This window comes from Nestor notabilis, unplaced genomic scaffold (genome assembly GCF_000696875.1).
Source record: "Nestor notabilis isolate BGI_N333 unplaced genomic scaffold, ASM69687v1 scaffold12651, whole genome shotgun sequence".
In the NCBI taxonomy this organism is placed as follows: Eukaryota; Metazoa; Chordata; class Aves; order Psittaciformes; family Psittacidae; genus Nestor; species Nestor notabilis.
In genome coordinates, this window is record NW_009915219.1 from 3842 (window position 1) to 25829 (window position 21988).

A 21988-nucleotide genomic window follows, 5' to 3' on the forward strand; every position below is an offset into this window, starting at 1 on the left:
CTTTTCCCCTTGGTTGCTGGCCCAAGCCTGCCCGTGGGCTCCTCAGAGCGGGCTGTTGTGAAAACCCTGCTTACGCAGCTGCGGTCCCTCCTGCTCTTCTGAGAGCAGCAAAGAGGAGTGGGTGGTTCGGGGCGTGGGGCCAGCTCCTCCCGGAGTCTCCCAGGACCTGATATAAGTGTTAATGTCAGAAAAATATTGCAGCTTTCCTCCTGCTTAAACCCTCGGCTCCATCTGTTTGGCAAATGGGAACCGCGTGCGGGTAATGCATCGCAGATGGAGGGGTCTCGGAGGAGAGGCACCGCCTTTCACACCTGAGCTGGGGTGCTCCGTGCACCCCTCATCCCCGTGGGATCCCCACTGGGTGTCAGAGAACCTGACCTCAGCACTGCATCGTTTTGGAGCCCCAAAATGGGGCTGAGTGAAGCGATACACCCTGTGTAACACTTTGCTGGCTGCAGGCTTCTGCAAAGCATCCTCCTACAGCAGGATGGACACATGGACCATCCACTGGGGAAGGGCAAGAGTGCAGGGGGGAAAGGTCTCAGCCAGGCTAGGGACACCCCCAACTTGTTGTACCTCCTCTGGCACCCCAAAAGCCAACTTGGTCCTGTAGGGAGCTGAGCTCCTGCCCCGTTGGATGGAGTGGGATGAGGTGAGGTCGCAAAGCCCGACAGGGACAGTCTCAGCTCGTAGGCATTGCTCATGGCCAGGGATGAATGTGGTCTCCTCCCCAGGAGGCTTGGCTTTGGGGCTGTGGTGCTTCAACTGTTCTGCTGGGTGGACGCAGGCTCTGGATTAGTGCCACATTGTGCCTTGGTGCTTGAAGAGCAGGAAGCAATGGGATGAAGGCACCCAAGTGTCAAGGGTGTGGGAGTTTTGGACTCTTCCTCCACCTTTTGTAGGTGTCTCCTTGGATCTGACAAGGGGCAAAACCAGGTGGTGCTATCTGACCTGGCATAAAGTTGCTGGTTCTCAGCTGCTCTCAGAAACCCCGTGTTTCTTCAAGGGTCCAACACAAAAATGCAGATACCCAATGCCCTGCAGCTTGTGCCAGCAGGACAGGGACACCTGGAGACCCAAGGAGTCAGGATGAAGCATTACTGTAGCCCTGAGGCTGGGGACAGGGAGATGGAGGGTCTGTACCCAGATCAGCCTCCAGTTCCCACCTAAGGCCACAGCCTGGCCCAGATTTCAACATGAGCTACAGCTTTGAACACGGGCAAAGCCCAAAATCAGATGACTTTTCCCAGCACAGGAGCCTTTTCTCATCTTTTCTTGTATTTTCCTCACAGCTATTTTACTCATAAAACTCCACCTCCTTTGCATACAGCTCTTGCTGCTCAGGCCATGCGGCACAGTTGAAGAGGAGCTGGATTGCAGATAGCACAGGCTGGGCAAGCTGGGAGTTGCAGGAATGTCAGGGTCTGGGCAACTTATAATCGCAGAATGGTTTGGGTTTAAGGGACCTTCAAAGCACATCCAGTTCCACCCCCCTGCCATGGGCAGGGACACCTTCCACTAGAGCAGGTTGCTCCAAGCCCTGTCCAACCTGGCCTTGTGCTCCAGACCCTTCACCAGCTTCATTGCTCTTCTCTGGGCCTGCTCCAGCACCTCAATGTCTCTCTTGTAGCAAGAGGCCCAGAACTGAACACAGGATTCAAGATTCCTCACCAGTGCCCGGTGCAGGAGGATGATCACTGCCCTGGCCCTGCTGCCACACTATTGCTGATACAGGCCAGGATGCTCTTGGCCTTCTTGGCTGCCTGGGCGAGAGGTGGCTTATGTTCATCCAGTTGTTGACCAGCACCCCCAGGTCCTTTTCCGCACAGCAGCTTTCCAGCCACTTTTCTCCAAGCCTGTAGTGTTCCATGGGGTTGTTACGGCCCAAATGCAGGACCCAGAACGCATCCTTGTTGAACCTCACACAACTGGCCTCAGCCCATTGACCCAGATCCCTCTGTAGAGCCTTTCTACCCACAAGCAGATCCAATCCTACCCATTCTCATCCACTAAGTGGTCACCTTGCCATAAAGGGAGATTGGGTTAGTCAAGCAGGACCTACCTTTCATAAACCCATGTTGACTGGGCTTGATGGTTGTCCTGCACTGAAGATGATCTGCTCCATAACATTTCCCATCAGCATTCCTGATGGTGTCCTGGCTGCACATCAGCCTTCACCTGGGAACTTGGGCTTGTGCCAGCATCAGTGGTTCCGACTCAGGGAAATCCATGCGGATTAACACCAGGACATGCAGAGCTGTGCCAGCACCTACAAGGCATTGCCAAAATTATAGGCAATATTATAGGCAATCTTATAGGCAAAACAGTGCAATATTTTCTCCCCATGGGAGATGGAGTCCATCAGACTGGGTACATGATGCTGTCCCTGTCCCCCAGGTCCCGGGCGGAGGATGAAGGCAGCAGTACGCTGCGGCCGGCTGGGCTCCTTGGCGGCACTGAAGTATGCTGTGGTGGGACTCTACCTCCTTGTCTTCCTCATCCTCGTTGGAGTCTTCATCCTTGCAGGTAAGGGCTGAGCCTGCATCCTCTATGGTGCAACAGTACCCCAGGATGGTCTTTCTGGGTGCAGGAGCTCAGAGAACCATGTCTGGCTATGGGCATGGGATCACAGTTCTGCTGCCCTTGCAGAGGTTGTTGCGGATGGTTTTCCATGCCATCCAGGGGAGGAAAATATGGGATTCAGCAGAAGCAGGATTGCCTCCACCCCCTGCTTTCAGCTCCTTGGGGACAACAACATGAGCCCGTATTGGCTCCATATTGCATGTCTGGAGTGGTTTTGATATAAGCTTTGAGGCTGGAGGGTCCAGGCACCGTGAGCTGCAGGTGGTGATGCTCAGGAAAGGCTCAGGAGCCCTATGTTTGGGGCTCAAATCTCTCCCATCACTAGGTGCTGAGTTTGATCGAAACCTCCATTTTGCTTAGGGTATGGATGAGCCCCAGTTCCACTGGTGATAGGGACACAGCCAGGGCATTATCCTTGCACAGCACATCACACATGTGCCAGCAAGACTCCTGCCCCTCCCCCTCCAGCTTTTGGATGAGCACAGGAATGGGAAAGCTGCTCACAAATGCCTGTAATTGCTCCCAGCCTCAGCTCATCCCTGCACACACTCCCCATGTGGTTCGCATAGCCAGAGGCTTGTTTTCCCCTTTGTCCTGCTGGAAGCATTTAGGAAAGATGCCTGGGTTAACCCATGGTCCTGCTGTCCCCCTTGCACCCATACCACCCCCATGTGGGGCTCTGCTGGGTGGGGGGTTTGGATGGGAGCTGCAGTGGGTTTGGTTGGGAAATGCCACCACCAAGGGCCAGCTCCTCACTTCCCACCCACTTTCTTCACAGCCTTAACCCCAGCATCCATGGCAGGGGGGATATGGGGATCCCCCTTTGCAGCCCCAAATCACCACTAGCTGCTCTCCACGGCTGGGCAGGGCTGAGCACTGCCTCCGAACCATTCCTTAGGGATCATTTCTGTGCCTTGCCTGCAGCAGGCGGCTGGGGGATGATGGATTTCATGTTGAACTCCAGCCACAGTGATGCCAGCTCTGTGAAGGCAGCCCGTGTCTTTTGCAAAGGGTGGATTAATTTTTTTCCTGGGCTAGGGAAAGGACAGAGAAGGTTTTCTGGAATTTTGACGCCTTTCCCACTTATTTCTTGCATTACATTGTTTTGATGTTGTTGTTGGCCCACAGAACCTGGAGCGAGGGATGCCATGAATTGTGCAAAGAGCTTGGGACAGGCGCTCTTTTTCTGGGCTGAGCTACAGCTGCTCACCCAAGAGCAGCTCCAGCAATAACAATAACATTATGGCATCAGCTAGCAGCCGGGAGAGCTGGAGGCTTACGGTCACGGGCATCTCCAAAGCTTTCCGGAGCCCTGCGACTGGCAGGATTTCAGCTTTCATTAAGATCCCAGTAAAACCACCTTACCCCCTGGGTTGTGGAAGTCCTGGAAGAGAAAGGCAAAATGAAGGAAAAATAGTCTCTTTCATTATTGCTTTCTGCATGTCTGGAGCTCTAAATCAAGGCTCTGGTTTTGGATGGAGCTGACTCACAGGGGCTGGAGCCAGCCATGCTGCCCAGAGCAGTCTTATCACATCAAGACAAACCAGAAGCACAGGCTGGTCTTGCAACAGGGTGAGGAGACCACATCCAGCTGGGAGCCACAGGGAAACAACCCTGATGGTCCTCAGCTTCAGATTTCTGTGGCTGGAACCTCAATGCTGGAGCTGATGGTCCTCGGAGGACTGGGTCTTCATGGGCAGCCTTGATGGTAGCGAGCTTGTTTTTCCCATGGAGAATGCCACTTCGTGCTACTGGACACCAGACACCAGCTTGCCAGACCTGAGACCTGCCTAGCCTCCCTTATCTCCCAAAGCAGACTTGCTCTCCCCTGCTCCTTGGGCTGGGGACAGCCAACCACAATGCTGTTAGAGGAACATCACTGTTTTGTAGAACCACAGAATGGTTTGGGTTGGAATGGACCTTCAAAACTCACCCAGTTCTAGCCCCTGCCACAGGCAGGGACACCTTCCACTAGATCAGGTTGCTCGAAACTCCGTCCAACCTGGCCTTGAACACTGCCAGCCATGGAGCAGCCCCAGCTTCTCAGGTCAACATGCCATCCCTGTCTTCCCACAGCTGTGGTGAGGTTCCTGCTCATAGCAGGTCCCTCCTGGAGCAGACACTACCCCATATGGGGCACATGAGTATTGGGTGTCAGGCTCATTTCCAGACCTGATGCTTTTTGGAGAGGAATGTGGAGCTGTGGTTGAGCAGCTGCTCCCCGAAAAGCAACTCTTGCCATGCTCTCTGGGCAACAGTGGTGGGGAAACTCTGCCTCTGGTCCATGCCCTCCACTGACAGCATCCCTGCATCCCAGGGCTAGAAATACAGAGCGTGAGTGCTTCACCTGCCTTGCTCCACTGCTTCCCATCCTGCCCACACTTGCACACCCCACAGTGCTTCCCATTGCAAGGGAACACCACTTACCCCCACCCAGCAGAGATGAACCCCCAACCCATGTTAGTGATCTGAGCACATGAAGCTGGTGGCTTTGGTGAGGCAGATGCCCCAGGCATCACTTTGAAGCTGGCTTGGGCATGTGCCCTGCAACTCACAATGCACTCTGTGAAGAAGGTTTAGAAAATGAGTAAAGTGCCAAAAATACTGTAAACTACCTCAGAGATGTGGAAACAGGATGTTTTCAGCAACAGAACACAGGGTGGTTTCAGTGCAGCCTGCTTTTTTAATAGCCTCTCTCGCATGCCTGGCAGCAGTTTTGTGGCTCTGGGGATGCACACTCCCTTTCTCTCTCTGTCCCCAACTTCCCCATCATGCACCAAAAAGGCACCTCGCCCAAAGTTAGGCCTCCACTCTCAGCTTCTTTTGCAAGATATGTGTTAAATCCAAGCCACCTGCATGCACAGACCTGCACTTTGGGGTTTGAACCTGAATCCTTGGGAGGCCAAGGCTTATTAGGACACGGCTAATGAGCCAAGAGCCTTCATGTGGGTATCTGAACCGGACATATGGATGGGCGTCTGACTTGCACCCTGTCTCCATGCTTATATTTGCATTGAGAGCCAGCCACACTTTCACACACAGAACCCCTGCTGCCTGGCAGAAGCATCCAAGGAAATTAACACCCTCCATTTCAAGAGCTGTAGCCCCCAAATTCATGCTCTGAGGATGCCAGTGGAGATGGAGGCAACAGAGTCAGCCCCATGGCCAGCCATCGCGTGAGCTCCCCAGTCAGCTCCATCACAAGTTCCTCCTGCTCCCTGTGAGCTGGCTCCAGAGCAGGTCTGTGCCTGCAGCCGGCATCTCCCCAGGGATACAGAACAAACCTGAGCAGCCAAAAAGCTGCTGGCAGTCAGGCCCCATGGACCTATGCCTGGGCTAAGAAGAGACTTACACTGGAGCCGAGCGCTGGCTGCTCCCCACTGTCCCCCATTCCCCATCCTGCCCATCCATACTCAAATCCTTCTGCAGCTTTTTTTCCAACCCAGGGGTTGGTTTCCACCCTTTCTGAAATACTGGAGGAGATGCTTTCAAGCAGGGCCGGGACCACAGGTTGTTGGTCTCACAGCTGGGATGCCCAGACCTGCTGCTGTCATGCATCCAGTCACATATTGGACGTCATGCTCAGCATCTGCCCAACTTCGCAGTGGAAATAAAACCCCCTGCCACATAATACTGCAGAAGCTGGATTGCAAAGGGTGGTGAAAACACTCGCATTCATCATGCACACAGCTACTTTGCAGCATCACCTTGGCTATATGTGAGCCTGAAAGGGGAAAGAAAGACTTTGGGTGCATGCAAGGGTGCAGATGCCTGTACGTGCTCATGGTACATGGCTGCACCTAGGAGCAGGTCCCAATGGCAGGGACAGTGTGCTGTGCAGCGGGGTGCATGTGTGTGCCTGTGTGTGCTTGTCCACTCTGCAAAGCTCCTTTGGGACATGGGAGGAGTGTGAGGGCACAGGTCACTTTTGGGTGACCGTGCGGTTCTTGCAACCCTTTTCTCCTTGAAACACTGGTGGGGACGGCAGCCATAAAATGGCATGTTCCCAAAACAGAACTATGCATGTGTGTGCTGTGTTCATTCACATGTGTGCATGCCTGTCTGTGCACATGCTCTGTGTGTGTATGCATGCATGTGTGTTTGCATGCCTGCACGTGTGTGTGCATGTGTCTGCTGTGCACAGGCATGCATACACTCATGTGCTGTGCCATGTCTGCACACATGTGTGAGCGTGTGTGTGTTCGCACACAAGCTGTGTGCATGCATTTATGCGTGTGCTCCAGGCTCCTAGCAACTGTAATGCTCCCCAGCTCTTGCTTTCATGCAAAGAAAGAAACCAAGGAGGGTTTTATGTGTTTACAGTGCCCGCCTTCCCCTCCTCTGGCTCAGGATTAGTCCATCCTATTAACCCAGCAAGTGGAAAGAGGGAGGCAGAATACTTGGGAGGCAGGAAAGCTGCTGGCATGCACGCACATGTGTGCACAGAGCAGCCCAAGGCTGGCTTCTTGAAAGCTTCTTGGTGTGGTTTTGGCTGTGGGATGCTCTGGAGCAGCCTTGGTTGCTCTGGGATTGGTGGCTGCAGTGTCAGGGCTGGACAGAGGAGATCCACGGGGATCCCAGCTTGTTGCTGGAAGTGATTTGTGGGAATGTGAGGAACTCCGCAGGCTTTGCAACTAATTGCAGGTGCAAAGGAGGGGAGCTGGCCCGTGCTTCCCAGCCTTTGGCCATCACAGGACCTGGGCTTAGGTTATTTGTCCTTGTGTTGCCCACACAGGGCTGCTTTTCCTCTTGGCATGGAAGCCGTGGTTGTCTCTGCACCCTGGCTTTGGAAAGACTTTACAGAGCAGCTCTGATCACCCACCTCTTCACCAGCCCTATGGTGACTTTTACCAAGGTCTTTCCCTGCCAGTTGTTCCCTTTCAGGGTGGCCTTGGGCACATCACCTCCTGGCTTTCCCCATTGTGAACCCCCATGGGCAGAGACAATGCCTGGTGGGTGCCTTGGGGATGGGCAATAGGTGATGCTGAGATGTTCCCCTAGCAGTGATGCAGGTGACAAGCAGGGACATGCAGAAGGGACCAAAACAATGTCACCATGCCCCATGAGGAAAGCTCTGAGCTAGCATGCTGCAGCTGAAGCTGGGACAATCCAGCAGTGAGATTAACAGGAGGCAATGAATGGAGAAAAGATGCCTTCTGTGCCTGGAAGATGCTCAGCTCCATTATGGCAACCACTGGCCTCTCTGGGCACAGTAGGTCCCTGCTCCCCAGAGCACCTACTCAGTGCCACCACTAGCACTAGGTGGCCATGAGCCTGGTGGGGCTGGAGCCCTTTGCGTGTGCACATCTGCTTTCACCCTTGCTTTGTTCCAGCAGTTTTAATTCAAACCAAATGCCTTCAGCCAGTTTCTTCTCCGTGGAAATGAGGGGTGAGCTGCCAGGCCAGTCCCGCGCCAGCCCGCAACATCGCTCCAGCCGAAACCCCACCACAGCTGAAAGAACAATGGGGATTATTTGTTTTCCTTTAGAAAAAAAAGGAAAATCTCATTATTTGTGTTGGTTTGGCTTTGAGTTCCACCCCCCCATCCCCCGGCTGAATTGGAGACCCAGCGTCGAGGCAAGGAAGAGGGAAGAGATGATATTTCCATTCTTGGATCATTTATCTGGGGTGCACCAAGGTGTACAGTGGGGTGGTGGGCTCTGGGAAGGGGCTTTACTGGTGCTATTGAGCTTGCTGGGCAGGGGTTGCTGGAGCAGTGCTAGCAGCAAACTTCCCCGTGAATTTCCAGGTTTCCCCTCTGAATCCCATCTTGGGGCTCTGGAAGCTGGTGCAAGGCCACGAGGAGTTTGGGATGGGTGCACGAGTGACCAGGAGCTCTCTGCCACCAGGGATGCAGAGGCAGAGGCAGGGGGTGAAGGATGCTCCTGAACTGTGGTGGGTTTCCTCCCCTGGGAAGAGCCCTGGCAGCCCTGAGATGCAGGCTGCGGATGCTCCTGAGCCATGGTGGGTTTCCTCCCTTGGGAAGCGCCATGGCAGCCCGTGGAAGTTGGATGTGGATGCTCCTGAGCCAGGGCGTGTTTCCTCCCTCTGGAGGAGTCCTGGCAGCCCTGGAATCTAGATGCTCCTGAGTGGGGTGGGTTTCCTCCCTTGGGAAGAGCCCTGGCAGCCCTGGGATGCAGCATGTGGTGGTTGGATGCTGACAGCAAACCACACCCTATGGAGACCTGCTGAGCCAGCCTCGTGGTCCTCATTAGAGAGCAAGGGGCTGAGCTCAGGTCCAAGATCAGCAGCCAGAAGGGAAACCTGATTGTTAAAATTAAACCTCAGTGGAGCGAAAAGCAGCTTTTAAGGCCTGTTTTCAGCAAAGGGAAGCGGATGCTGTTAGCAGCCAGTCCTCTGACCAAAGGCAAACATAAGCTGGGCGGAGCCGCGAACCAGCGTTTCATAGTGTCATGACCCATCTGGCAAAGCCCAAAGCCACCGCGAAGCCCAGAGCTGCTGGGAGCCTTTACTGTCCTTCCTGAGCAAGGTGCCTCCTTCTTCATCCCTTCAGCAACCATCCTCCTTCCCCAGTCATGGAGAAAACCATGGGACAAAAAAGGGGCTGATGGGATGAACCTTTTGGGATTTGAGGTACCAAACACTCCTTAGGAGGCGATGGGGTTGCAGCTCTCAGGAGAGTCCTCACCTCCATAGGGTGGTTTCTGATGCTCCACTCCTCTCCATCCCTTACAGTCTCCAGACCACAGACTTCCCCTGAGGACCTGAAGGCACTGATGGGGAATGTCAACCGCCTCAATGAGAGCTTTCGGGACATGCAGCTGAAGCTGCTGCAGCTACCTCTGAAGGGGGACGTGCTGGATCACATCTGGAGGCTCCAGGACCTCTTGCAGAACCACTCGGACTCCTTGTTCCTCATGACAGGATCACTGCAGAAGCTGGAAGGGCTTCTCTGGAGCCTGCAGACCCAGGCCAGCCAAACCGACAAGGCAGTGTCCAACCTCTGGGACAGCTTGACCCAGCAGAGCGATGCGGCTCAGCAGGAGATGTACAAGCTCTCCGTGGAAGGCAACAGCAGCCGGCTGCTGCTGCAGCACCATGACCACCTCCTGAGCCACCTGGGCAGCAGGGTGGAGAGCCTGAGTGACCAGGTAACGACCATGAGCGGCACTGTAGACACCATGAATAGGACCTTCTCCTACGACGTGAATATCCATCATACCCGCATCAAGGACCTGCAAGTGCTGATCAGCAATGCCACTGAAGATGCGCGGCAGATGCGCCTCATCCACATAGCCATGGAGGAGCAGCTGAAGCATGAGCTGGCCATCCTCAACAACGTGACGGAGGACCTGCGTCTCAAGGACTGGGAGCATTCTGTCGCACTGAAGAACATCTCCGTGATACGGGGTAAGATAAGCACCTCTTGTAAGCAGGTCACTTGCTGGTACATGAAGGTGTTATGAGGAAGGGGGTGTCCTCCACGCTTTGGGTGGTGGTGGAAATGGTCCCTGTGTCATGAGGGTGACCTGTGTGGGTATCTCAGGTACTCTTTGGTGTAGCAAATCTGCCAGGCACCACTGTTCAGCTGTCTGTGGTGTTCAGGTGTCTCCATCACCTTGGACTCTCCAAGTGCTCCTCCTTCCATGTCAGGAAGAAAGGTTCCAAGGTTCCCTCAAAGATGCCAGTAAAAAACTTTGCTAGGTCCCTCCTGGCCACACAGGTGAACAAGACCAAGCACAGCAGAGACAGTAGGTTTTCTGCCGTGCTTCATACTGTAGTGGTCAAGCAGAATGCTGCCTATCTTCAGTCATCATCAATCACATAATTTGCTTTACTATACATGCTCTTTACTCCCTTTTCCTCCTCCCATATTCTCCTCATTTACTGTCAGCTCCTCCCAGATCATAGAATCACAGAATGGTTTGCATTGGAAAGGACCTTAAAGCTTCTCCAGTTACAACCCCCTGCCATGAGCAGGGACACCTTCCACTAGAGCAGGTTGCTCCAAGCCCCATCCAACCTGGCCTTGAACACTGCCAGGGATGGGGCAGCCACAGCTTCTCCGGGCAACCTGTGCCAGGGCCTCAGCACCCTCACAGGGAAGATTTTTCTCCTGATATCTAAATCTACCCTCTTTCAGAGGGAGATCACCTACTTCTCAGCATCCTGCAGCATTAGATCTCCTAGGACAGCCCAGCTCCGAGGGGACCAGATCAGGTGGAGATGCTTGCACTGGGGAAACCCATGTCTGCTGTTGTGGACCCCAGTTTGGTGGCCTGATGTGACTGGGGAGCACAAGAGGAAGGTCCCTCTGTGCTGCAGCAAGGGAGAGGTGGTTTTTGCTTCAAAGATCTTAGAGGCTGAAATACAAGCAGAAGCAAAGGGAGCTGCACTCCTTGGGAGCAGCTTGGCTTGGTGGGATGATGGGGAAGAGAAAGGGAGTGGGAAAAACTCACACAGGACACATTTGTGGCTGTTCAATGACATGACCTGGTCAAAGCCCCAGAGAATGAACTGGTCATGGAACAGATTAAAAAACATGAAGAAACCACAGTGCAAGCTCTTGGGGGCAGAGCAACAGGTTGGGGGCAGTTGCTGTTGGTTTGCACCTGCAGAGATGCAATGGGCTGGTGTTTCCAGCTAAAACACCAGATGGGGAAGGAAGGGGCTGATGCCAAGGCACTTGCTCCCTCTGTCCATCTGCTGAGCCAAGAGGGGACAGATGTGGTTTGAACTGCAGCAGCTACATCTTCCTATCCAGGCCACCCATTACCCTTGGGTACCAGGAGCTCACTGGAGTCATTTCCCTGGTCCCTAGGGGAAGCTTGGCTCCCAGTGCCTGGTTCAGGGCTTCTGGGACCACATTGCACCCACTGCTTTGAGGTTTCCATAGCTGCCCACCCACCCCCTATGCCCTCTCCTCCCCCCATTGCTATGGGGAGGATGTCACCCTCTCTTGGATGAAGCCACTGAGGAAGGGGAACATCACAGAGCCCTACACGCTTGTGCCATGTTAATCCAATTAGCATGAGCAGAAAGCAGAACAAACCCCCTCCCAATGGGCCAGCACCTGATTTATCAGCCACTGTCCTGACACATTCCTGGCATCCCCAGCTTCCCTCTCTCCCCATCCCTCCTCCTTCCCTGCTTTCTGTCAGCAGTGATTGGTCATGGATAATTTTAGGAGCCTTGTACCCAGCTGGCTTTACCCTGGGTCCAAATGTTCTTGGATTAATTCACCATGGTCCCCACTGGATTTGCACCAGCAGAGCCAGTCCTTGGTGATGCAGGGCTGCCTGCTTGGGGTGCATTTTCCTTCCCTAAAGACCTTGGCTACCCCAGGCTCTGGCTTTTGATGCTGTTTGCTGGTGATGGCAGCTTGGGGAGGTCCCCAGGCTTGTCTCCAGCAGCTGACCATGCCAAGCAGCTTGTGTGTCTCAGAGAGGGCTTGGCCTTGCAGCGCAGAGGGGCTCTGGGTCTTAAATAGTGGTGTCAGCAGGAGGGAGGATGCCCGGGATCCACCACCCGCCTGGATATGTTTGTACAACTGCCTGGGTGGGATGTGCTGGCTCGCAGCATGTCTGGCAGGGCAACTGCAATGGTCCAGTCTGGCCTTCAGGTCTGTGCACATCATGAAAGTCCTCATCCTGATGTGTTTGGAGGGATTTCTCCTCTGCTGATGCAGCCCAGCCCTGTGCAGGCAGGAGGGTGAAGCAGGGGTGCATCTGTGCTGCTGTTTTCTTTCCTGAGTGCAAAGCTCCATCACTGCGGGGTGGGGACCAGCTTGGCACAGTGCCTGCAGTACTGCTCAGCCTCTCCCAAACACCCCTTCCAGTGCTCCTCCACCCTAGCTGCTCCCTGTGTCACATCCCACCAGCTGTCCCTGGGGACGGGACCATCTCTGCTCATGGAGCTGCCTGGATGCAAAGAGATGATGTTCTGGTGGCTGATGGACCACAGGGCTCAACTACTATGAGCCCCAAAAGATGAATGCCAAAACCTAGAAGGCAGCAAACAGGATCAAATGATCTGCCCACCCCAAGCTCCGTTTCTAACCCAGGCATTAGGGAAATGGAATAAGGGAGAACATGTCTTTTCCCTGGCCGTGTTCTCCCAGCCTCCAGCTCTTACAGAGCAGATGAGAATGTCAGTTTCCCATGGTCATCTCCATGAAACTTAGTTTCCTTCTTAACCTGCCCATGCCTTTGACCTCCCCCGTCCCATGGGATGGTTTCCCGAGATGTAGAAGAGGTGAGGTGAGGTGAGGTGAGAGAAGAATAGAAACGAAGCGAAGCGAAGCGAAGAGGAGAGGAGAGAAGAGATGATGGTGGCAGAGGACTGGGGAGGCTGCACTGCAGCAGCTGATTTTAACAAGAAAAGGCAGCTCCAACCCTGATCCCACTGAGAGGTGCCCTGAGCAGGCAGCTCCCATGTCCCTCCCAGGGTTAACAGACCTGAGGTGGGGCCCTGGTGTGGGTTACTTCCCGGTGTGCCTATGAAACCAGAGCAGATGGAAGTTGTCAGAGCTGCCCCTGCACAGGGGACCTCAGCTGAGCTGTGCTGGAGCCAGAGTGGGGGAAGCAAGGCATTTTGTGTGAGCAGTAGCTTTGCTCCAGTGCCATTGGTGAGGAAGTTCTTCCCTTTGGAGAGGATGCTTGGGGCAAAGTCAGGGTGACAAAATGGGAGCCCTTTCCTCAATGGCTCCCACTGCAGATGTTTCCAGGGTTGCTTTTAATTTTGCTCGTGCTGGGAAAGCATCTGTTTTGTTTAAGCAAGTGGTTTTCGGCAGCTCAACCTTTGCTGTGCTGGGGTGCAGAAGGGGAGGGGAGGGAAGAACTTGACCTGAACCCAGGATTGCATCTGAGTCATGCAGAGCTTTCACTGCTCATCCTGGGGCACAGGGGATATGCCAGTAGAAAACCCCCTTCTCCTTGACATTCCCACTGCTACATATCAAAATCACCATCACCTCTATAAAGCCATGGTTCTGTGATGGGGTCTGCTTCTTGTAAATGTCCTCTGGGCTAAAATTAATGGTATTGGCATATTTGAATTCTTTCCTTCTGCATTCTCCATTATTTCTTTATTTCAGAAGGGGTTGGGTGATACAGGACAGCCTAAATATACCCGCATTATTATTATTTCCCAATCCCTGGCAGTGTTCAAGGCCAGGTTGGATGCAACCTGGTCCAGTGGAAGGTGTCCCTGCCCATGGCAGGGGGTGGAACTGAATGAGCTTTAAGGTCCCTTTGAACTCAAACCAGTCTGTGATTCTGTGATTTAATGGCTCTTGTGTAATACCCTTCTTTTAATGCTATAGGAATGAAAACTATTTCACCAGCCATCCCAGAACCTTCACACAGTACACCCCTCACCCGGCTCCTGCCCCATGTCCCTCTGTGGAGCAGCTCTTGAACGCTGCTGGACCTTCTCCATCATGGAGCATTGTGTCTCTCCCATCCAGGGCCAGGCAGTGTCCCTGCTGTATGTGGTTCCTCTTGTTCCCACCCGAAAATGTCTCCTCATTGTACTCAGCTCTCTGGGGTGTCCACTGTTCTTTGCATCCTTTTGTTTTGCTAGCCAAGAAGAGGAGACGTGCCCCCAGGGTCGAGGGTCCATCCCCATGTTCTAGGGAATTACCTAAGGAAGAGAAAACCCAGGGCAAGCTAATGCAGCATTTCCCCATAGTCCTTTCCCAGCCCCTGACCATCTCCACTTGGGATGTTTCCTGAGCTTGCTGTGGTTCATCTGCTCAGGAACCCACTAATTCCTACATAATATTTGCAGATCCTGAATACTCATCCATTAGGACTCCTAAACATCCTCCCTCTTCCTCTCCTGATCCTTTTGTGTTACCACATTGCCTGTGGCCCTGGCTGGTTGCTGGCTGGGAGATTATGGCTTTTGGGGTTTCTAGGAAAACAGTCTTAACCGTTTTCAATTATCACCGTGGTCTGGTGGAACAAAGACCGAATGACCCCTCCAGGCCTCTCTCTGCCCTATTTTCTATCATCCCAGGAGTCTTTTTTATTTTATTTTATTTTATTCTGTTCAAATTCCTTCTTCCAATTGATTTAGCTCGTAATTGTTTTCAGCTTTGCAGACTTGGCCCCTTGCAGGCTGAGGAATATAACTCTGTTACTGGGTTGGACTTTCTGCTCACTGATGAGAGTTTACACTGTAAAGTAATCACTGATGGCCGGTTCCTGATGAGATCAGTGATGCAAATCCTCTCCTAAAGGTTCATCTCAGTATTTCCAAAATACATTTATTTTTCTTTCTTTTGTTTCTTAATGTTATTGCATTGGAGATGTCACAACTTTGGGTTAAAAGGAAATTCCAGGAGGCTAAGTCATGCTCAAGGTGGAACCATAGGAGTGGCAAGGTGAAGTTTTCTTGCACATGAGGTGGATGGAGTTATGCTTGGCTTTTAAAATCCATACTTAACGGAAGAAAGGCTGTTGGCAAGCTTCCTCAGTGTCACTCACGTCTAGAGAGATCTGTGTTTATTCAAGGTCCCTGGACATCTGATAGATAATAATGGCTGGTGAAGGGTGGGTGGTGCACACACTCATGCATCTGCTGCATGGTGGTGTGCAGTGATTGCATTCCAATACCTGTTGTGTTTCAGGGCCACCAGGACCCAAAGGAGACCAAGGTAATGAAGGAATGGAGGGTGAACCTGGTCTTCCTGGCCTGCCTGGGCTGCGAGGTAAGGAACAACACATCCATAACGCTGCAAACCTTCACCCAAAGTCCACAGAGTCATAGAATCATAGAACTGCCCAGCAGGACAGAGAGGGCTCAGCCACTGGATGCAGCTCTGAGGCTTTTCATAGGACACTTTTTCAATATCACGATTGCCATTTCCTGCCCCCCTTCTTAATTCCAACCATTGTTTTTGAGAGAATTCAATTAAAACAAAACCAGCAGAAGACAGCCCCCAATCCCAGAAACAGGCTTGAGCCTGTTTCTAATTTTAAGCCAAACCTAGAAATACTTTGCATTCAAGAGGTGGGAATGGCACAGAGGTGATGGAGGATCCCTTTTGGTGAGAACTTCCTGTCCACAAGAGGCTCTTTGCTATTGAGGTGACAGGATCCATCCTGCCTGGGGCATGGACCTCTTTCTCCATCCCAGCGGGCGTCTAGCCCTGGGTTTATTTTGACTGAAGACATGACCTACGCAGGACTATTGGTGTCAGAGTCAGGCCCAGCATCCCAAGCCCTGTGCATCTGAGCTGCTGGTCCCGGGCTGGGCTTAAAACCTCCTATTTTGGCACCTGGCGGGCGGCAGGACCAGCCAAGTTAGGCAGAGCCAGCCTGGAAACGAGACCGCCCTCTGCAAGCCCTCCTCAGCGCTGGCTGCTGTGCTCATTTCACCAACAGCTATATTCGTTTGTGTTGACAGATTCATGGCTGTTTTTCTTGGGTGTGACAAGCATCAGAAATACATAGTCTGGCTTCTTTCCTTTTTTTGGTTGTTTTTTTTTTGTTTGAGCAGAAAAACAAAACAACCTCTAAAGGGTTCACCTTCGGGTAGAGTTGCTCAAAGTGCCACTATTTTTAGGTCCTTCTCTGTCTCCCTCTGGGTGTGATCACAGCATCATCCTTTTAATATGGGAAGGTCAGGTTCTGGTGCAGCCAGGCGCACAGCGAATCTACCATCCTGCCTCTGCACCAGTGCCTCTACCCAAACACAAAGGCAGGTCCTTACACACCGAAGCATCCCCCCTGGGAGGGAGGAGTGGTGTTGGCTGGATGTAGCAGGAAGAGTATTAAGCCCTAGACCATGTCCACCGGAGCTGATGCCCAAATTCTGCCTGGCAGCTTTTTCTCCTCTTAAACTAGAGGAAAATATTGACTTAAGTTTGGAAAAGCCCAGCCCAGAAGGGGCAGGAGGTGCGGTACCAAGGGGATCCAGGGCTCCCTCCACACAGGAAGGGGAGACCAGCAGCACTGTGCCTGGCAGGGGGCTGCACTTGGGTGGTGAAGGAGCTTCTCCCCCAGAGAGCTTTGGATCTGACCCAAACTCACGCCTGGGCTGAGTCCCTGCTGGGTTGGTCTGGTGAGACCACCCCAAGGCCCCACCAGAGCCCACCACTGACACAGGGGTCCCTCCCTCCACCTCCCCTTGCTGGCCTGCATGGCTGGACGTCACCTCTGGGGCCTGGATGTGTCCCCTACATAGGAAGCCCAAGCTCACAGACTGAATCCCCCATTTCCCACCTCCTGCATGCTCAGATAAAGGGTTTTAATCCAAACCCTTCTCTGATAAATAGGAAACCCGCCTGGTCAGTGTGTGTGGATGTAAAGGACCTGCAGCTCATGATGGGCCCATCATGCTCCCTCCTAGCTCCTTGCTCTTCCTCATTGGTCTCCAGCTTTGGAGCCCAGTTAACTTACTCTGAGCCTTAAGATGCTCAGAGCTGCATTAGCACCAGCCTGTCTCTGGGATAAACCTGTCCTGTACCCAGGGGAAGGTGCAGAAGGAGAGGATGGGCTGGACTCTCAGGTGTCTCCTGATGGTCCCTGACTCCTGGAAAGGAACCATAGGCTGACTGGCATGTCTACTGGCAAGCAGGATGTGCTTGTGTATGTGCACATCTGGTTTGTTGGTCTCTGCTGCAACATGGTCATTTGCATCTTTGTCCCCCTCTCCAGGGCTGCCAGGGGAGAGAGGACCACCAGGGCCACGAGGCTTGAAAGGGGACCAAGGAGACCTTGGCCCTCCAGGTCCAGCAGGGATGCGGGGATTCAAAGGTAAGGACCAGGTTCTGTGCATACTCCTGGCTGGCTCACAGGGTCTGGCGGGGCTTGTTGGGCAGCAGACTGGGTCTGGAGACCATTGGAAGGTGAGGGACAAAACAGTTAGGATTGTGGTCCTCCTGTCATGCAGTAGGGCTTGGTGCAGCAGGCAGGCAGTCCTGCTTGCACTGAGGCCTCACAAGAGCCCCATGAGGACCTGCCAGGCTGCTCTCCCACGCTTGGCTCCAGAATAGCTTTAGGAATAGCCTTGTGTTTGTTTTCTGATGACCTTTTCTGGCTAGCTGTGGTTTTGCAGCATCTCACCACACCCCGGCTGAGAGCTGTGGGTGTAGGAAGTGGCCACACACCTATTTAGCAGGACAGATCTGTCCCACGAGACCTTTTCAAAGACGTTCCATGCTGCAACCTAGAACAGGATGGATAAACCCAAAACATGCTTTTTCTGCCTCAAAATGCCTTGTGGGCAGGGGGAGGCAGGAAAAGCCCAGCTCAAGGAAAGGACACCACCTGGGCAGAGCTGCCCTGCCTGCAGCCTGCCCTGGTTGCTGGTGGTCAAAGCAGTGTATTCCCCTCATCTCGTGCTTGTGGGTCATGTTGATCCACACTGGCCACCAGCACCTGGGGCCATGGCCATCCAGATCTGGAAAAAGCCCAGAGCCCTACAGGCAGCACTTCAGGCAGGGAGGAGATGTTGCTGAAGGTCCTGTGCATTATGTGTCTTGCAAGCTTTTGATTCCAGGCAATGAGTTCCTTGGGTGAATTGCACATGTGAAGGCTGAAGGAAAAGGTCCAGGCGAGCTGGCCGGAACTGATGTCCAGTTTTTCTATATGTCCTCCAAAGTGCTGGTCATTGCCATGATCAGGGGTTGGGGAGGGACCCCTGCCTCACGTCTGGTGACACATCCTTCATGGGATAGCCACAGTGGTGGCTAGCTCCTGTACTTGCATGCCACCAGAAAGCCCCTTGTAGTCTAGGGGCAGGAGCATATCTCCCATCCCTTCTCCACTTCATGGCGTCTTTAGGAGAAAGACCTTTCCTAGGGACATGACATCCACCTCCCATCTAGGCCCAGGTAGAAAGGAGATGCAGGAGATGAGATGAGATGCTCCCAGTGGCCTCTTTCTGTAGCGAGGGAGCAGAGTGAAGCTCTCAGAGCTGAAGTCTCCTTCAGGACTGACATCCGTCTGGTCCACTTTCCTTTGAGACATCACTGCTATGATCACTCACTGTCCTCCCAGTCACCCCAGTCAGGACACAAGCTGACCTTCTGGAGCCCATTAACTGCTGGAGATGGCTCTGCAGACACATGGCTGGTTAGATGATATTTATGCAGCACCAGGTAGTCTTGAAGAATCCCTGTGGGTGCTATTTCTGTTGCCCCAATGCATCTAACTAGAAGTGCAGGGTTTCTGGGGCTGATGTGGCTGGGACAAGCCTCCATCCTCCCACCAAGGCAGAGGCTGCCAGTGGGGACAGAGCCCTGTGTGCTGCAAGAATGAAGAAAACAGGATTTAGTGCTTGTTTTCCAGCACTATCTTTTGTGCTTTTGGAGGTAACTCTGGCCTGAAGGACTGAAATATGGTGTCGTGGGGGTGCAGGACTTTATCCGAGCTGTGGGGTGAAAATGCCTGCTCTGATGCTTCAGGAGCTCAGACTAACCCCTGGATACATCCCTGGCAGAAGCCTTGCAAAGGCATGAGTGCTGCGGGGACCGGTGCTAATACAAGGGAGACATCGGCGCTGAGATGTTCCTGGCAGTGCATCAAAGGCCGAGGTCTGCCAACCAAAACCACAACATGCTTCGGGACCACGGTTTCCTTTTTCCTTCCCCTCCCCGGAGCAGAGGAAAGTGGGCTTTTCTCACCAGCAGCGCCAAGCACTCATTAGACAAGTAAATTATCCCAAGGAGCCTGGGCCAGTTGAATTGGGCTTCAGTGGAAGACCAAGCCCTGATGCCAGATTTGTTCTGCAAATTGCATTCTTGGGGGATGTGTCCCTTCCGGAGGGAAGAGCTTATTGAGCTCCTGTATCCTGTTTCCCCCCCTAAGAGAGATGTTAATAGCTGCTGTGCTGGGTCAGTGCTGAGATGTGTTAACAGATCCCACGGTGGCGTCACAGCCCCAGCAAGGAGCTCTCTGGAGACACAGCACTGAGGATGAAGCCTTTCTCCAGTGCTCACCAGCCCAGGCGGTAGTGGAGACCACCCCCAGCACAGCCCCTGCCTTCAGGGGAGAGCCGTGGCTATGCCACAGTAGTAGAGCATTAACCCCCGCAAGCTTGGTGTGCAGCTCTGGTGTCCTCAGCGTAAGAAGGACATGGCCCTGTTGTAGCAAGTCCAGAGGAGGCCACAAGGATGATAAGAGGGCTGGAGCACCTCCCATATGAAGAAAGGCTGAGAAAGCTGGGGCCGTTCAGCCTGGAGAAGAGAAGCTGCGTGGAGACCTCATAGCAGCCTTCCAGTATCTGAAGGGGGCCTACAGGGATGCCAGAGAGGGTGTCTTCATCAGGGACTGTAGCGATAGGACAAGAGGTAATGGCTTCAAACTTAAACAGGGGAAATTCAGGTTAGATATAAGGAAGAAGTTCTTTACAGTGAGGGTGGTGAGGCATTGGGAATGGGTTGCCCAAAGAAGTGGTAAATGCTCCATCCATGGCAGTGCTCAAGGCCAGGCTGGACAGAGCCTTGGCAACATGGTCTACTGTGAGGTGTCCCTGCCCATGGCAGGAGGGTTGGAACTAGATGATCTTAAGGTCCTCTCCAACCCAAGCTATTCTATGATTCTATCATCTCAAGCCCTCTTGCCCAAGGAGATGAAGCACTTTTGCAATTGGTTCTGGGAGTTGATGGGTCGGACAGCATGACGAATGGTTGGCAGATCTTTGCCATGCAGTGTGTTGTTTTTAGCTAATGCCCTTTCACCAGTGTAGAGTAAGCCTTGTATCTGAGGAGGACTCTTGGCTTGAAGAAAGTTAACCTGTCTCCAGGGTCCACCAGCCATAGCTTTGATGCACCCACTTCATTGTGCATTTCTTGGAAGCCTCTTTGGTTTGGGAATGACTGCACTGTAGCAAAGCCATCAGGCATTCCTCCTGGGAGGGTGGACCAACTCCTGTTCCCACCAGAGCCCATCACCAGCACAGGGTCCCTCCCTCCACGTCCCCTTGCTGGTCCGCATGGCTCAAGGTGACCTCCAGGTCTTGAATGTGTCTCCTATGAAGAGACCCCCCCATTCCACCTCCCAGAGGTCAGGGGTGCTCAGATATGGGGGTTTCATCCAACCCCTTCTCCAATAAATATCTAACCATGCTGGCAGCAAGCACTGAATTTCTACAGTTTATGGGATTCTCTAAAATTTATAGGAAACAGACACAGACAGGCAACAGTCCAAACCCAGGATTTAAGTAAAGGCCTGTTTTTCTGCAGCACTAGTCTTACACTTCTATAATGACTTTCTTCTGAGCACAGGAGAGCTATTGCTTCCCCAGGAAATGCAGCCTGTCCTGGGGCATGGGGCATCTAGGGTGGATGAGCTTCCTCACCAAAAACCCTGGATCAAGGGACAGCTTTTCCTCTCCACAGCAGACTCCCAAGGATTTTTCCTGGTTGTTGCTATTTTCCTGTCCTTGATGCATTTTCCCTCAAAACTACCCCAGTGGAGTATTATTTTCCTCGTTTCCAAATGGGGAAAATTAATATGGAAAGTGAACAGACATCAGTCTTCACTCTTCCATTGAGAACATCATGCAGGGAACACATCTGGGAGGAAACAGCAGTAAATGAGCCAAGGTAGGGATTGCTAATTTATAGATAAATTCAGGGCAATAAGAGAAGTCCCCTTCCTAAACACCATGTGCAGGCAAGGATGAGGATTTGGGCATGTTGCTGAAGGCAGAACAAGTTTCTACCTGTGAAGATGGAGGTTTGGCAGCTTCTACTGGGTATTGCTCCAAGACCATGGTGCTCCCCCTGACCCTGTAGACCCAGCAGCTCATCCCACCCTCCTCCAGTGATGTTCTCGTCTGTGAGCTTTACAGGTTTTGTGCCCTGCCTCTCTCAGCAGCACTGATTTTTGGAGGTAGGGATGCTCTCCAGCCCGGATACCTTGGGGAGTAAGCTGTGCCACTGAAGGGGATGTCCTCTCTGCTGCTCAGAGAGCTTCAGTGGAGAAAAGAGAGATAGGAAGAGGGGGAAAAAGAGAAAAGAAGCAGAAAAGACTTCTGAGAGAGTAAGGAGATGAAGGGGCTTGGAGGGCTGCATGGGAAAACTACACTGCTCTGGTGAGACTCCCCCTGCAGTCCTGTGTCCAGATCTGAGGCCCCCAACATAAGAAGGATGTGGAGCCGATGGAGTGAGTCCAGAGGAGGCCACAAAGATGTTCCGTGGGCTGGAGCATCTCTGCTGTGGAGACAGGCTGAGACAGTTGGGCTTGTTCAGCCTGGAGAAGAGAAGGCTCCAGGGAGACCTTAGAGCAGCTTCCAGTGCCTAAAGGGGCCAGCAAGAAAGCTGGAGAGGGGCTTTTGACAAGGGCCTGTAGGGACAGGACAAGGGGGAATGGCTTTAACCTGACAGAGGGGAGATTGAGATGAGATCTTAGGAAGAAATTCTTCCCTGTGAAGGTGCTGAGGCGCTGGCACAGGTTGCCCAGAGAAGCTGTGGCTGCCCCCAGCCCGC

The 21988-nt window shown here is 53.1% G+C and overlaps 1 protein-coding gene across 1 annotated transcript in view; it reads left to right on the plus strand.

Moving 5' to 3' along the window:
• The window catches only part of SCARA5 (scavenger receptor class A, member 5), a 34646-nt gene that overhangs the window by 2981 nt on the left and 9677 nt on the right, over positions 1 to 21988 (plus strand). The window contains exons 2-5 of the mRNA XM_010024026.1: positions 2398 to 2526; positions 9280 to 9954; positions 15179 to 15259; positions 17211 to 17309. Coding sequence (XP_010022328.1) covers positions 2398 to 2526; positions 9280 to 9954; positions 15179 to 15259; positions 17211 to 17309 — 984 coding nt within the window. The remainder of the gene's footprint in view (positions 1 to 2397; positions 2527 to 9279; positions 9955 to 15178; positions 15260 to 17210; positions 17310 to 21988) is intronic.